Source organism: Leuresthes tenuis, unplaced genomic scaffold (assembly GCF_036924035.1).
Source record: "Leuresthes tenuis unplaced genomic scaffold, fLeuTen1.0.hap1 SCAF_17, whole genome shotgun sequence".
Taxonomy (NCBI): Eukaryota; Metazoa; Chordata; class Actinopteri; order Atheriniformes; family Atherinopsidae; genus Leuresthes; species Leuresthes tenuis.
The window spans coordinates 11378078-11392272 of NW_027325371.1; the positions used below are offsets into that span (position 1 = coordinate 11378078).

Consider the following 14195-nt stretch of genomic DNA (forward strand, 5'->3'; position numbering starts at 1 on the left):
GGTTTCAATGGAGGTCTTCCCAGATGTTTCTGGAAAGAAAAACAAACAAACAAAACATTTGTCCTGTCGGGTTATTATAGACCTTAACCACACATACTTCTCTGTATGAAGTCAGCCATTCAGACTGCAGCACTGCAGAACTCCAAACCTCTGTTAATTCAATCAGTGTCATGCATCATCATCAATCTAAGATTTGGGCTCTGTATCCATACTGTAATTTGCAATGTTTATGTTCAATCAGATATTGTTGCCCTATATATGGATTGCTTGTGGTAATGTAGCAGACACACTAGCATTATTTGACAGGAACTGACTAATGTACTGTACATAGTTTTGGGATACAAAGCAATACATTTGCTTTGAAATACATATCCATCTTGATTTCAACTTTATGCAGTTCTTCATTTCTTGGGAGCACATTTGTTTATTTGACTTTTAACTTATCCCTTCTCATTTCACATAAGATGTAAAAAAAAACAGAGAGGTAGTTCCTTCTTAAAATCACATAAAATTACTGTTAAGTTTGTTGCATAGTGTTTCAATTCCAGTGCAGTCACTTGTAAATCACAAGGTTCCCCCTGAGTCTTTCCTAAAAGGTGAGTCACATTGATGCTGACATGTCTGGTCTTGATCCAGTGCTCCTCACCATTTAGTTAGGTTAACTAGAAAGACACTGCTGTTAAACTATTTGCACAGAAAATAGTGTAGGTCTCAGTCATCCTCTCGCTGGTTTAGACATACTCTAAACTTGCAGCTCCTCTTATCAATGGAGAAAAGGCTGCTGCATGTTTGCTACAAGTCAATCTACACAGCATCCACATTCTTTACATTCCTCTCTGATTACACATTTCACCTTAGGTGCCTTTGTTGACTTTCATTACCTGACAGGTCCTCACAGTACCCCCAGAAATGGTAAATGGGAGCCTTGATGTTCATCTAATCCTGGGCATTTTCAGGCCTGTGGCAGGTTCCTGTTTAGAAGAGGCAGAGAGGGGAGGGCATGAAGGAACAGATGATGGTATCCTGGCTTTTTTATCTGCATGATTCCCCCGGTTCTAATCAGCCGGTGTTACTTTCAGAATGCCCCCTTTGCATGTCATTATTACGTTTGTATCTGTAACTGTGTGTGTATGAGAGAGACGGGGGTGAACAGAATGAACAGTGATGTATGAATGTTCCCCAATTTGAATTAGTCTACTTTAGTTCAGATGCACTGACCTTGTTTTGATTGCTACTTTCACAGTGAGGGAAAATTAATTTGATTTGAACACTGGGAGAAATTATTTTATTCCTCTTAATATGTTCTCTTATATGCAGCCTTTATGCTCACACTCCAGAGTTCTTTCTATTCGTTCTGCTTCAACTCACAGCACAAAATGGGTGTCATTGAGACTGGATGAATTTTGCTGGACATATTTTTGTGCCCATCCTTTAATTGCCTATTTTGATTTTTACTTTTTTCTTTTAATTTATTTTTTTACCCAAGCGCTAATAATGAATCAGTTCAGTATTTTTCTATAAAATGACAAAACGTACTAATGTAAATGGACTAATTTTGGAACTGGGGAGATTGTTTCTCAGCCATGACTTTTACTTATTACTTATTGTTAGTTCTTAAATGGAAAGATGATGCAGAGAGTGTTTAGAAGAGAGTAGATATACAGTACATTATTTCATAATCTTTTCCACTTCCTATTTATTTCCCCAACTTGTCACACAACCATAAGTGTCTCCTGGCCTCATTTCCCAATTAGCTGCCTCAATTAGGGTAAAAATGTAGTACAAGAGAACTGGGATGACAAATTTAGCAACAATGACAGGATATGAAGACAGAGACCACCTTGGTGTCTTCTCTCTCCTGCAGGCCACGTGAAATGCAGTGTAATTTTTGTCTCTTATATAATCTTTTGATCTATGTGGAATTGTGTAATTTTAGCAATAGATTAGCTCTATAGTTGTTTCAGTCTATTCATTCAATGGTCAGAGTGTGTTTGCAGTTTGTGAAAAAAAGGTAACTAGGCTCATGTCGACTACCTTTGGCCTCTCCAGTGGGAGAGTGTGCTGCAATATTGCCGCATTGGGACTCACTTTTTTTTTATGTAATCCTCCCACCACTTTGAAACACAACCGTTCTTTATTATGAACACTTGTCCTAATGTGTGCATAAATACGCACACTTGCATTGATATCTGTGCCCTTGTAATGCATATACACGGGTTGCTGAATCCTCTTCAATGAGATCCTTTTTACATCAGAAACCAGCAGAACGAAAAATCATTGGGGATAAACATTTCTTCTGGGAGGTCCTCAAGGCTGTGTTTTATCTCTGCTGAAGCAGCCAAAGCGGGGATACCTTTTGTGCAAGCACCATGTGTAAATGAGATGGGATTCCCCCCAATTATGTTCCTTTCCTTTAAATATATGAGACGAATGAACCAGGTGCTTAATAAAGTCAGCTGTTTAAACACGAGTTGCTGGTATAGGACTTCATAATTCTTGCACTGCCATAACATAACTTTGGAAACAGTAAGCTGCTACACTGCTCTCTGTAATAAACAGTCACATGTACACTTAAGAGTCGGGTCTTTTGAATTTTTAAAAACAATTGTATTTTCAAAAGCTATACTCCTGAGAACTGCTGAGCCACAGCACAGTGGACTTGCTGAGAGTCCTTTTTTGTACGACATCTTGACCCAGTTAATGGAGCAGGATAAACCTAATAGAGGCATGACCTCTGCTTTTAGCCAAGCAAAGCCACTGCCAGAATTGAAAGCAATTCTAAAAAGCTTTATGTATACCTGTTTATGTTTTCAAATGTTTTTCTAGCAGTTAATAATTATTTTACATCAATTAAACTGCAACTATTTTAAAACGCCAAGATCAAGAGGAAGTACAAGTTTACTTTCAAAATACTACTTTTTTTGTAGATGAGCAACGATGGTCATGCAATATTAGTCAGTTCATTATCAGTTCAGTAAAATCCTGTGCATGTTTGTTTTTTTGTTTTTTTTAAATCATAGCACAGTTATGAGGAAGCACAGTCGGATAGTTTCTGTTGGCAGGTTAGTGTTAAAGAAAACTGAGGAAAATTTCTTGTGTCTGACTCATTTGTATTTGCTCTGTAGGTGGATTATGCTGCACTCAAGCCACTTAAACTATACCTTCAGACAATACTGCAAAGACAGACACAGATTCTTGTGATTTTGATGAACTTTTGGCTCTCATGAAAAACAAGACAGACACTACGAGGAATAGAAAAGCAAAAGTGCTGAATTCTGAGTAAGGAATGAGAATGAGCTGGAGTGGTTGCTTCAGGTTGTCACTAGTGGCACATTGCATATTATCCTGCCATAGTGTGGGTTCAGGCAAGAAGTAGATTATTAAGTGTTCTCCTGCAGTATTGATGGTCTGTGTTGCGGTTGCTGCTGCTGCAGAGTTGTGGTTGTCTCCCTGTCCTCGGGTTATTCCTGACTATCTGACTTGGGACCAGCTAATTGGAAGAAGACCTGGTGGAGCAAGAGAAGGAAGGAGAGAAGCGGTAGAGGAGAAGTAGAGAGAACTATTGTAGCATCCTGCATTCTCAGCGTTTAGACTGGCTCAGCTTGGAATTTATGTATACAGTGCTCTGCTCTGACAATATCTGAAAAACATCTCTTTTTGTTATTGTGAAAATTAGGATGTTATTTATTTTTAATAATTTGTATCATATAAAGTGCAGTGGTGAGCTGAAGCACTGTGAACATCCTAGATTAATAGGGTCTTGATCATTTGCATTTCACCAAAAAGGGCACCAACCTGCTGAGGTATTGACTGACCAAGACCCCTTGAAGCTTATGTCAAATGTATATCTTGTAACAGTGCTTTATGAAGAGGTACCCATTTTGGAGGTGCAACATATTTGCTTTTACTTTGTTTATGCCTTCAAGTTTGTAAGACCAAAGTGAGTGAATACTGTTGCAAGGCCTTGCATTTCTGACATCAAGGCATTAGCAGCACAACTTTTTTTTGAGTGTGTGTGTGTGTGTTTATATAGGACAGATTTCTGCACCTCGGTGAGATTCATGTATGTCAGAAAAAGAATAGAGAAGGTCTATGTCCTCTGTGTTCTTGACCTCATTCTCATGATAAGAGAAACATCCATTCACTCACTGTGTCCCGTTTTCTCTTTCAGACCATCATGGAGCAGTTCAACCCATGCTTACGGAACTTTGTTGCCATGGGGAAGAACTATGAGAAGGCCCTCGCCAGTAAGTCCTTTCTTTTCTCATTCTTTTTTGTTTCTCTCTGCTTCACTGCAGCTTTGGGCACTCAGCCAAGCAAGCACTCTGTCTCTTTTTCTTTCCTCTTATCTACCTCGCATGTTTGTTTTTTTTGTCTCACTAAGACAGCAAAATATTTACCTTCATCCAAAGTGCTCAGACCATATCATGGTGCATATCCTCTGTTATGGCTTGTATACTGTAATGGTTGTGTATTCAGAGATCAAACTAAATCTAATCTGACGCACTAGTGAGGATAACTCACTGTCAGCAGTCAGATTTACACATGAAAAATGGGTGCAAATGTGTTTTTTTTTTTGTTTTTTTTTCCAACCTAGGTATGTACAGCACTGCACTTTACCCTTTAAGATTTACAATTTTCCTTTGGCTAGATAATAATGCTTCAAAGGCGTTTCCTCAAAACACCCCTCAACCTCAAGACAAACCCAACCCCCCCTAAGTCCAAATAGCCAAACTATTTGTCAGGAGAATTCTTCATCCTCAAGCAAATACTTATTTTCCCTGACATGCAGAATAACAAATCCTAGCCCTGGTGTAGGTAGGTAACAGACTGGTAGGGGTTCACTGAGCCATTAAAGACCCACTTTGCAGGATTGGCTCAACCCAAGGGACTTAGCAGCTCTGAATTGTCGTGGCAGGGGATGGGAGGACACACTTCCACCCATATGGTGCAATCACTGAAATTATCTAACACCAGGGTTGCCAAAAGGGCTTCATTTGTGGGCCTGCTAAGATCTGGATATGGATGCATTCTGGATTTTCAAACATACCAGTCAATCACTGAATTACACAGTGCTAGGTCTGTGTAAAAACAAAATATGAGGGAGTCCAACTGTGTACAGTACCAGATTTAGCCCTCAACTTTTTACTCAAGTCCTCTAGCAATATATTTTTGTCATGTCCTCATAAATAGGTGTTTCTTCCTCATTTCTAGTGTGAAACATATGTGATGTATCAGTGGTTTTGAAATAAGCCCCTCCCCAACCAGTTTTCTGCCTTGCAGTCAGAGATCTGGTAATCCCCTCCCTCCGTCTGTCTATGTGAGCCCCTCACCACACATTTTATTAGACAGAAGTATCTTTATAGATCCAGCTTATCTACTCAGCTATTCTTCCACCATACATTTACTATCTCACATGCTACAGCAGCAAGTAGAAAGTGTCTGCTACTTGGAGAGCTGATTTAGCTCCTGCCATCAATTTCACACAGCTCTCTGCCACGCATGTGCAAACTCACATGAACTAACATGCATTCATACACACTGTATATCAAGGCAGTCACAAGGTCAGTTTGGTATAATGAAGAGAGCTTAGCCATGGTGCTTTGAAGTCTTCACTCTTAATTCTCAGGCATTCTCTCAGCAAGAGAAGAAGAAGCAAACGTATGCTGTCCTCTGCAGTTGGTTCAGCTGTAATTAGGACTAACATTAGCATATGAGTTTGGGAGACTTCATGTGTTGAAAAATGGCTGCATCGGTCTGTTTGAATTTGCCTGTCCCTGCCAGGCTATTGTTGTAAATGTGTCTCACACCTGGCAGCTGTCTGCAGGCACAGATCCCATCTGTCACCTGGACTGCTGTTGAATTCACCTCCAAAAGCAGCAGCCATTATTCACTGGAGATGGGCTGATTGGTGGAGGATTGTTTGACAATTGGGAAGAAATCAGTGGAAACTCACATCTGCCCTGTGTGACCTTTGATGGCAGCATAGGAGCAGGTTGAGTAATAGGCGCTGAGCTGGATATTGGTCCTTGTAACAAGGTCTACTTAAGATTTAGAGAACATGTCAAGCTATAAACAGCAATGTATGTGTCTGCAAACCCACACATGAAGTGGTATACACCACATCTGACCCATGACTCTCTGCTTTAAGGGTAGTTTTGAGGTTTACTGTATGCCTTTTTTTTTTCTTTTTTTTTTTACCTCTCACACCTTGGGCTTATAATAAAGCAGCCTTGCTTCTAATTCCAACTCTAATCTTTGAACAAAACATAAAGTCTTTGATGAATGAGTGACTTGTCTAGCATATGCAGATCATCTGACAGGAAATAATTTCCTGCAATCAAACATCCAGGATGCTATCAAGATAATTTCTGTAGCAGCGTTAGTGTTGCCTTTTTTTCTGATAGCAAGAAGATGACTATTTGCAGCTTCGAGAAAAGGCAGTTTCATTGTCTTTCTGTATGGCTTTTAAGTTTTTGAAAAAAATGCTGTTTCAAAATGTTTAAGTTAATAGCCACACTGTTCTCTTTTGCTTTTAGATGTGACATTTGCTGCAAAAGGCTACTTTGATGCTCTTGTCAGAATGGGTGAACTTGCCAGTGAAAGTCAAGGATCCAAAGATTTGGGTAAGTGACTGATGCACGTTTGGTAACCTCCGCATTTTTCTTTACCCAATCGCACCATCATGTCTATGAAAACATAAATAAACACATCAGCCAACATTAACTTCCCTTGTTAAAATGTGACAGGGGAAATTAAAACTAGCTGTTCCAGGGAGGTTATTTATTTATTTTAGAATTTTTACGGAATCATTTCAGTTTTTAAATAGCTTTAGTTGAGAATGTGCATCAGAGGAAATAACTTTCAGTTTATGAGCCTCCTGTCAATGGAGAGAAGTAATCAGAAAAATCCACAGGTTACAATGAGTGAGATGTGGGATGATTTTTATTTATTTTTTCCTTCCCACCCTATGTGGCTTGAGTATGTTCTGTCAGTTAAGTGAATCGGTGTGTGTATGTGTTCTGGTTACAAATTTCCAGGTCAGTTTGAGAGGTAAAACTTTATTGTCTCACAGTGAGTGGTTTCCTAGGTGATCTGTGTCTTTGTGTGTCTGCACTTGTTGTTCCCAGTCCATGGGAAATCTGCTCCCATTTGAAGAGATTTTCTTTGCACTGATTGTTCCTTTTAACTGCTTGATCTACGTAGAAGATGCTGTTGATTTGACAGGGCCTTTGTTTCAGTGGAGCTTTGGGTTTCCTCCAGTCCACTCATCAGGGACTGACATGAAAGTACTTGCAAGATTTTTTTATTCAGCATGCAACCCCATTTTATCTTGCTGCATTTGAGGTTTTCAGTTGATTCTGAAGTGTATAACAGTACTTCAGAGTTTAACCTCTGTCAGATGATAAGGAATGTGCTTCTAATTTTGTGTTTGTACTCATTGTAGTTAACTCATAACTCAAAGCTGTAAAGGAAAGCCTGTAATGTGTAATATTTGCTTCTGTTGTTGTATGATATACCAGCTACACCCAACACTCACCTACATGCCCATGTGGTCCCCATGGGAAAAGTTTGTTTTATTTTCCAGCCACCTGCTTATTACTTTTTTGAGTCCCCACCCTGAGGTCAGTTGCATTATCCTAACCTCCAGTAAAAATATGTGCTGGGTTAAGACCAAAAGTTCAGAGTTTCCTGTTTGACTGGCAGCGGAGTGCAGATATATCCACTGATTGAAGGAAAATACACTGCCTCAAGCTCCCTGAGCAAACACTAATGCTAATTTTATCATAGTATGCAGTTTGATTAGATGGTGAGTTAAAAAGAGAACATGCCATCAAAGGGGATCATAAGGCCTGAAGAGAAATATATTTTGGGTGTCAGACAAATTTATACTCTCAATAAATAAGCTTGTACATCTGTATAGATTCTTGCTCTAATGTACTGAGCGATATACAAGTGACCTAATAGAAACTACATCCATGAGGCTCCAGAAAGATATCTAATCAAACAATCAGTTGTTGTGGACTCATTGATTCTCCTTATAAAAAAAACCAGCAGATGTTTTCTATGGGTTCGCAATACTTGTGTATGCTCACTCATAAAGGTGCATGTATGAGTTTGAGCTCTTGATGCACCTCTTTAAGGCCTGTTAATTTCACAGAGGCTTACTAAGTGACGGGCTGCAAATGGTTCCACCTACACACCTCAGTCACCAGCTGCTCTGCATCTCCTTTTCCTGTTTTTTGTTTTTTTTTTAAAACTAGTTTTTGACATACATATACACATTATGTTTAAAACTAATTACCTTTACCTAATTACCTTGTGAAATAATTGCCTCTGTTGCTGTTTTCATGCTCAACACATCAACAAGCACCACAGTCAAGCTTGTATCTTAATTCATTTCATTGCAGCACAATATGTCCCCACATATAGGAATCCACCCTTACTACTCTGTATATACAAACATGTAACCAGTGCCTTTCATACTTACATGGCTGTGTGCTTTTTTTTATTTATTTTTTTTGCATAAAGCTTGTGTCATCTCTGTGTTTGAGTGCTCTTTTAATCCACTTGTGAATATCTCCGCCTAAAGAGACGGAGTCTCTCCTTCTTCTTCAGCCAGCCCCACTACTCCCACACACTCCCTCCCACATATCCTCCTCTGGTTGGTCTAATCATCGCCTGTCATTTTGCCACCCACACACACTTGCATTCACATACATGCTGACACACGCATACACACACATGCGCGCGCACACACACACACACACCTGCTCTCCCTCGATCATTTCCCACTCTTTCCTTTCTCTTCCACTATTTCTGCCATCCTCCTCTTCTTTTATCCCTCTTCATGAAGAAGGAGTTAGCACTTACTCCCTCAGTGACAGTTTGTGGCTACCAAGTCTTCTTGGGAAATACAATGTTTGGCAGGGTGGAGATATTTATACAAGCCTAACCAACCAGTGTTTGTTCCTTTTGAAGAGAGAGGCTTGTTTACAACTCGAACCATTGCCAAGCTAATTTAAAGGTAGAAACTCCTCCTAAAGCTCCCAGTACTTTGATAAGCCATTATAGTAAGGACTCTTTAGCAATTATTAAAATATATATATCCAACATGTAGAAGAAGTGTCTGCAGCTTTCACTGGAGCTATAAAGGGAGGTTTAAAAAAAAAAAAAACGTAAGCAGACACTGAAAGTTATAGTTTGTGCAGTGTCCCTTGAATGTACATTTATTTGTGCACAGTAACTAAGTGCATTTACTTTATACTTTGGTCTGGTCTTAGGGTCCAAGGTCTTAGCTATGCCTTTCATATTTGATGTTCCTTCATATTTTATTCTACTACATATTAGAGGGAAAAATGTGCTTTCTACTCTGCTAATGTATTTTTTGATGATTGTAGGTTTAATAGCAGGTGTCTTTATGAGTTAAAGAATGAGCCAGATTTATATTTGATTCATTTATTTATATTTCTGTTTTGTCTATTTGTATATGCACAAATTGTCAAATATACCTCACTAGTATTTTTAGGGATGTGGATATTCTGGGTTTTCTCGTGTGTGTGGTTGTGTGAAGTACTATCGAGTAGTTGATGTCTGAACTGCAATAGATGGCAGTCAGAGTGCTCTCAATCTAGAGAATTAGGGAGACATCCTATGAGGTGAGCCTAGCTAACAGCTGCCCAGAATAGGGACAAGACAAGAGCACATTTTTTTGCCATCTAAGACAATTCACGCCTCAAAATTCATAGTAGTCTTAGCAAAAGTCCACAAGTGATTTTAAACAAGCCAAGTGTGGATTTTTATAACATGTCACTTTAGCATCAAGTTAGACTACTAATTACTAATTAATGATACTACATTTTCTTAACTATAGAACTACAGTGTTGCAACACTGTTCATTGTATTCATTGTATGCACCCACACACACACTCTTGAACCAGTGTTTGGTTTCTAAGATACTGTACTGTCATGGCAGACTGCAAGGTTGGACTAATTGACCTGCCTAAATATAACTCACCTGAATACTAGATTAAATACTAGCTGACAACCTTGCCTATAGGTGAATGTGAATCTGAAAGGCTCTCTTACATTAATTCTCAAATGTTTAGCTGTCAATATTTAGCTGATTTTCAGCTGAGTATGACTTGCTAATTCCTTCAAGTCCACATTATCAAAGACTACAGCAGGTGGCCAGTTATCTAAAAGGGCAGCATGTAGTGGTTCAGATGTAAAGCAAATTTTACAGTGTCAGACCTTTGAAGAAGGTACAATATAATCAGCACAAATACAAGAAAAGTTAGCTTGTAAGACTCATCTGCATTATGTAATAATAAAGAGGTCACATTAGCCACATGCTGTAGAATGGGTTTGGAGTGTTTGCACCTTGCCAGAATGGTCAGCTTGCTTATGTCCTCAGGTGAAGTAGAGTTAGAAGCTGTTTTGTGCTTGATTGGATATGTTTTCCCATGCTGCCCTACATAGCCAGTATTTCATTTGTCAGCGGTCATAAGCCCTAGGGTCAAAGTCAAACTACAAACTTAGTTCTAGACAAATAGTAACAGTCATATAGAGCCAGTTTGTGTTTTACTTTAAATTGTTTTTGGCTTTCCTTCTACCAATTTTCTAGTTAACAATAACATAAACTCCCACTGGACCATTTGACTAATTAGTCTGATCTCAGCAACTTGAACAAGAATACAAAGTGCTTACAGTTTAGTCTCCTCGGCCAGAATAAATCAAATCTCTCTCTCTTTCTCTCTCTTCTGGAACCTTGCTAATCACCATATTTTAATAACGTGTGATTCAGCATAAAAAAAAGCATGTCTTTGGGGAAATAACATGTATAAGGGGGGTAAAAAAAAGAGCAATATTAAACTATAGTAAGCGAATGAATTGCTTAAATTCCCGTCCCACACGACACACTCGCACAAAGAAATTCATATTCCTACCAGTAATTATCTGAGTAGGAAAAAAGGTTCACACAGGGAAAATGAGGCTGCAAACTGATGCAGCGTAATGTCTTTTTTAGGTTAATGGTTCTGGGACATGAGCATTGAATTTCTGCCAATAAATGGATGCTCTGTAAAAGAGTAACATGGTAGAAGCAAGACATTATGCAGATGAGGTGTTAACTCCAACATGTTGTATTTAAACTGGCAACCAGAGCCACTCACCAATCTCTCCATCTCTTCTGTCTGTCACTCTGTCTTCACTGTGGCCTACCTCTCTCCTCCTCCAGCACCTGTCCCTGTTTAAATGAGAGCAGAGGAGCTCTTTTCTTAGCTCTGTGCCACCATCCCAGGGGTCTCTGCTTTCTCCTGCTCTATTTCTGATATGCGCATTGCATGATGGGAAGCCAGTGGCCTCTACATTCTCCATATGAATATATTCACATGGCTCTTCTTCTTCCTTTTTTTTTTTTTTTTTTTCGTGCTAGAAAAAAAGAATACTTTTGTCGAAATATAAAAGTACTTTTACTGGGGGTGGGGGGAAAAAAAAGTTCACTCAAGTAAAGTTGAAATTTTGTTTGAGTCAAAGGGAGGGGCTGGTAGTTGGCTTCACATATTTAAAAAAAAAAACGTGTCTCTTTGTTTTTATTTGTGATGAGGATTTGTAAACTAGAGAATGCTGATATGTATTAACAACAGAGACTCAGTTTCTCTTGCCAAAAGTGATGCGTGTTATCTCAGTCTTTCTTGATAGTTTGTTTAATAAGCAATAGCTCTCTGTAAACACCACATTAGATTCTGTTAGTATGTTCATTTATTGGACAAAATATTATCATGCACTCAAAGGTTGTCTAAAACAGCTGAAACAGAGTTAACACCTCATTGAAGGTAGAAGTTTCAAAAAGGAACACCCCGACGATCCACCCAAGGAGTTTTGAAATTTTTTTTTTACATGATTGAGACAGACCTGCTAGAAAGCAAGCATCTGCTAGTCCTGCAATGCTGTTGCTGAGATTTTCTCAATGACCATAGAGTGTATATAAAAGATGGGCAGAGTAATCTGATGTCAGATCTGAAGCCATGAATGAACTTTATGTTCAATACCACTGATGAAAACAATGTGCTCGTTTCAAAACAACTCTACCAACGTTTTCTGTTTCATAAAACCATTTCTCATTGTGGTATTGGCAAGATTCATTCTTTCCAGTCAGTATGTTGGTCATCTGCTTCTTTTATAGAGTCTATGCCCCTGACACGTGGTGATGAAAATTTGTGTTGCATACATTAGAGAAAAAGTATTGCACAGACTGAGCCTGGTTAGACTTGCACACAACAATAAAAACACATTTCAAAGTCATGCTAATCTGAAAGTGTAATCAAACCAGTATGTTTGTGTGCATTGATGGGAATTTGCAGTCAATACCAGACTGATACTCAACTTGAAATCAAATGTGATAGTTAGCAATGTTTCTAAAATCTGCATTAGTAAGCATTTTGCAAAATTTAAGATTAGGATTACATGCCACGATTGTGCAGACTAAAAGTAAAAATTATGGAGTTTTGAAACCGCATGAAGATCTCTGCGTGATGCATTCATGTGACAGGGGAGACAAAATTTAATAAAATGCCCATTTGAAGCTGTAGCCAGTCTGGATCCTCTCCATTTTACAAATTCAGACATCAGTGCACCCTGTGTTTAGAGGTGAACTTAGAACTTACCTTTTGCTAACTTGCTTGGTCACACAGCACATACATTTAGTCAAAGGGCCTAGTTTGATTTTTCGCTTGGCCCCCTCTTGAATTGGTAGATCTCTACATGACCGTCCTGTTTTATTTATTACCTTCAATCTAGCGCAAAGTACTTGACTCAAGTACTAGTTGAGTACTAGTAAGTAGTTTTGGATGAAACTGTACTATATGCAGGCTTAAAATGTAGTAGAGCTGCACGACTGCATCTTTTCTTTTACACTGACATGTCACTTGGTACTATGTTCTCTGTGGACATTCCTGTTCACTACTCTTTTTGCCTCCCTGCCTGTTGCACTCTCTGATTTTATAAATTTGCTAAATACGAAATTGTTTTCCCTTTTATGTTGAGCTTTCACACATATGAGTAACGGATGCTCCGGATCTCTTAAAATGACCCCACACGGGTCTGCCCACAAATGCATCAGTAGACTTGATATAATATGAACATGGCAATGTCACTGTTTCAGGTACGAATCATTGAAGTTGTCAAAATTAAGGGTTGCACTTAAGGAATCTAGTATACTGTTTTTTTTTTTGTTTTTTTTTTAGAGCTGAAGTCTTCTACTATGGCATTTTTAGCTTGTGCTTGTGTCTGTTATGTTATTAATCTTTTATAGTACTCTGAACCATTGTACAGTCAGGGGAAACAATCTGGAGGACGTATGGACTTCTTAAGGTACATCTCGTGATCTCGCAGCCTGAGGAAATCTGTTAGCTGACATATGTTGTGGAAACATTTTGCAACTACAGAGTAGACATTCAGCAGTGAGAGATGTATTTGCTTTTTTGGACAACATTCATAATGTGGATGGTATTAAGCAGGGACTTCTTGACGGGTGAACCATTAAGTTTAACATCAAAAGAAGTTGTTCTGAGGTTTAGATATGAGGCCAGGATTTTGCTTTGCTGAGCCTGATAGTTTTTTAATAGTCTGTCATAGAATTAATGTAAATTTCACTTGTAATTGCACTACTCTGGCCCACTTCTTCTTGGCAACTGTACAATTCTCCTGTTAAGCCTTAATTTTTGGCCTAAATTTGTGACACCATTGCTGGTAAAAATGTATATGAACAGCTGTGAGGCTGAGCTTCCAATTTTAGAAACATGTAATATATGCATCACATTTTTTATTTATTTTTTTCTCCTGAGAGAGGCTACATGAATGTGAAAAAGGGGGAAAGAGTTAAAAGAGAATTTATCATCCAGTTTACAAATTCAGTAAATGGATGTGTGTTTGTCGGAGTGTGTATGAGAGCAGCAAATGGATAGTCTGCAAATATAACCCTCCCTTACTGCAAGATGAACCACATTTAGATTATGTAATTTTGCAGAAACTCACACTTCTATACCCAGCATGCACATTCACATGGCCACCCAGAGTCTCAGCTATTACCCGCGTCTCACACATTATCCAGCTGCTCCATTATACTTGCCCACTTGTTTGTTTCCCTTGTGACTTGGCATGCGAGGTAGGCAGGTATTAACATCACTTTTAAG

At 38.8% G+C, this 14195-nt stretch overlaps 1 protein-coding gene across 5 annotated transcripts in view; it reads left to right on the plus strand.

Annotated features, from left to right (window-relative positions):
• Nucleotides 1-14195, plus strand: part of LOC140273954 (BAR/IMD domain-containing adapter protein 2-like) — a 48034-nt gene that overhangs the window by 7338 nt on the left and 26501 nt on the right. For all 5 annotated transcript variants that reach the window (XR_011908067.1, XR_011908068.1, XM_072369611.1 and 2 more), the window contains exons 2-3: nt 4172-4247; nt 6540-6626. Coding sequence is in view for 3 of the 5 variants with exons in the window: in XM_072369611.1 (XP_072225712.1) it covers nt 4172-4247; nt 6540-6626 (163 nt within the window). In the remaining 2 variants the exon portion in view is untranslated. The remainder of the gene's footprint in view (nt 1-4171; nt 4248-6539; nt 6627-14195) is intronic.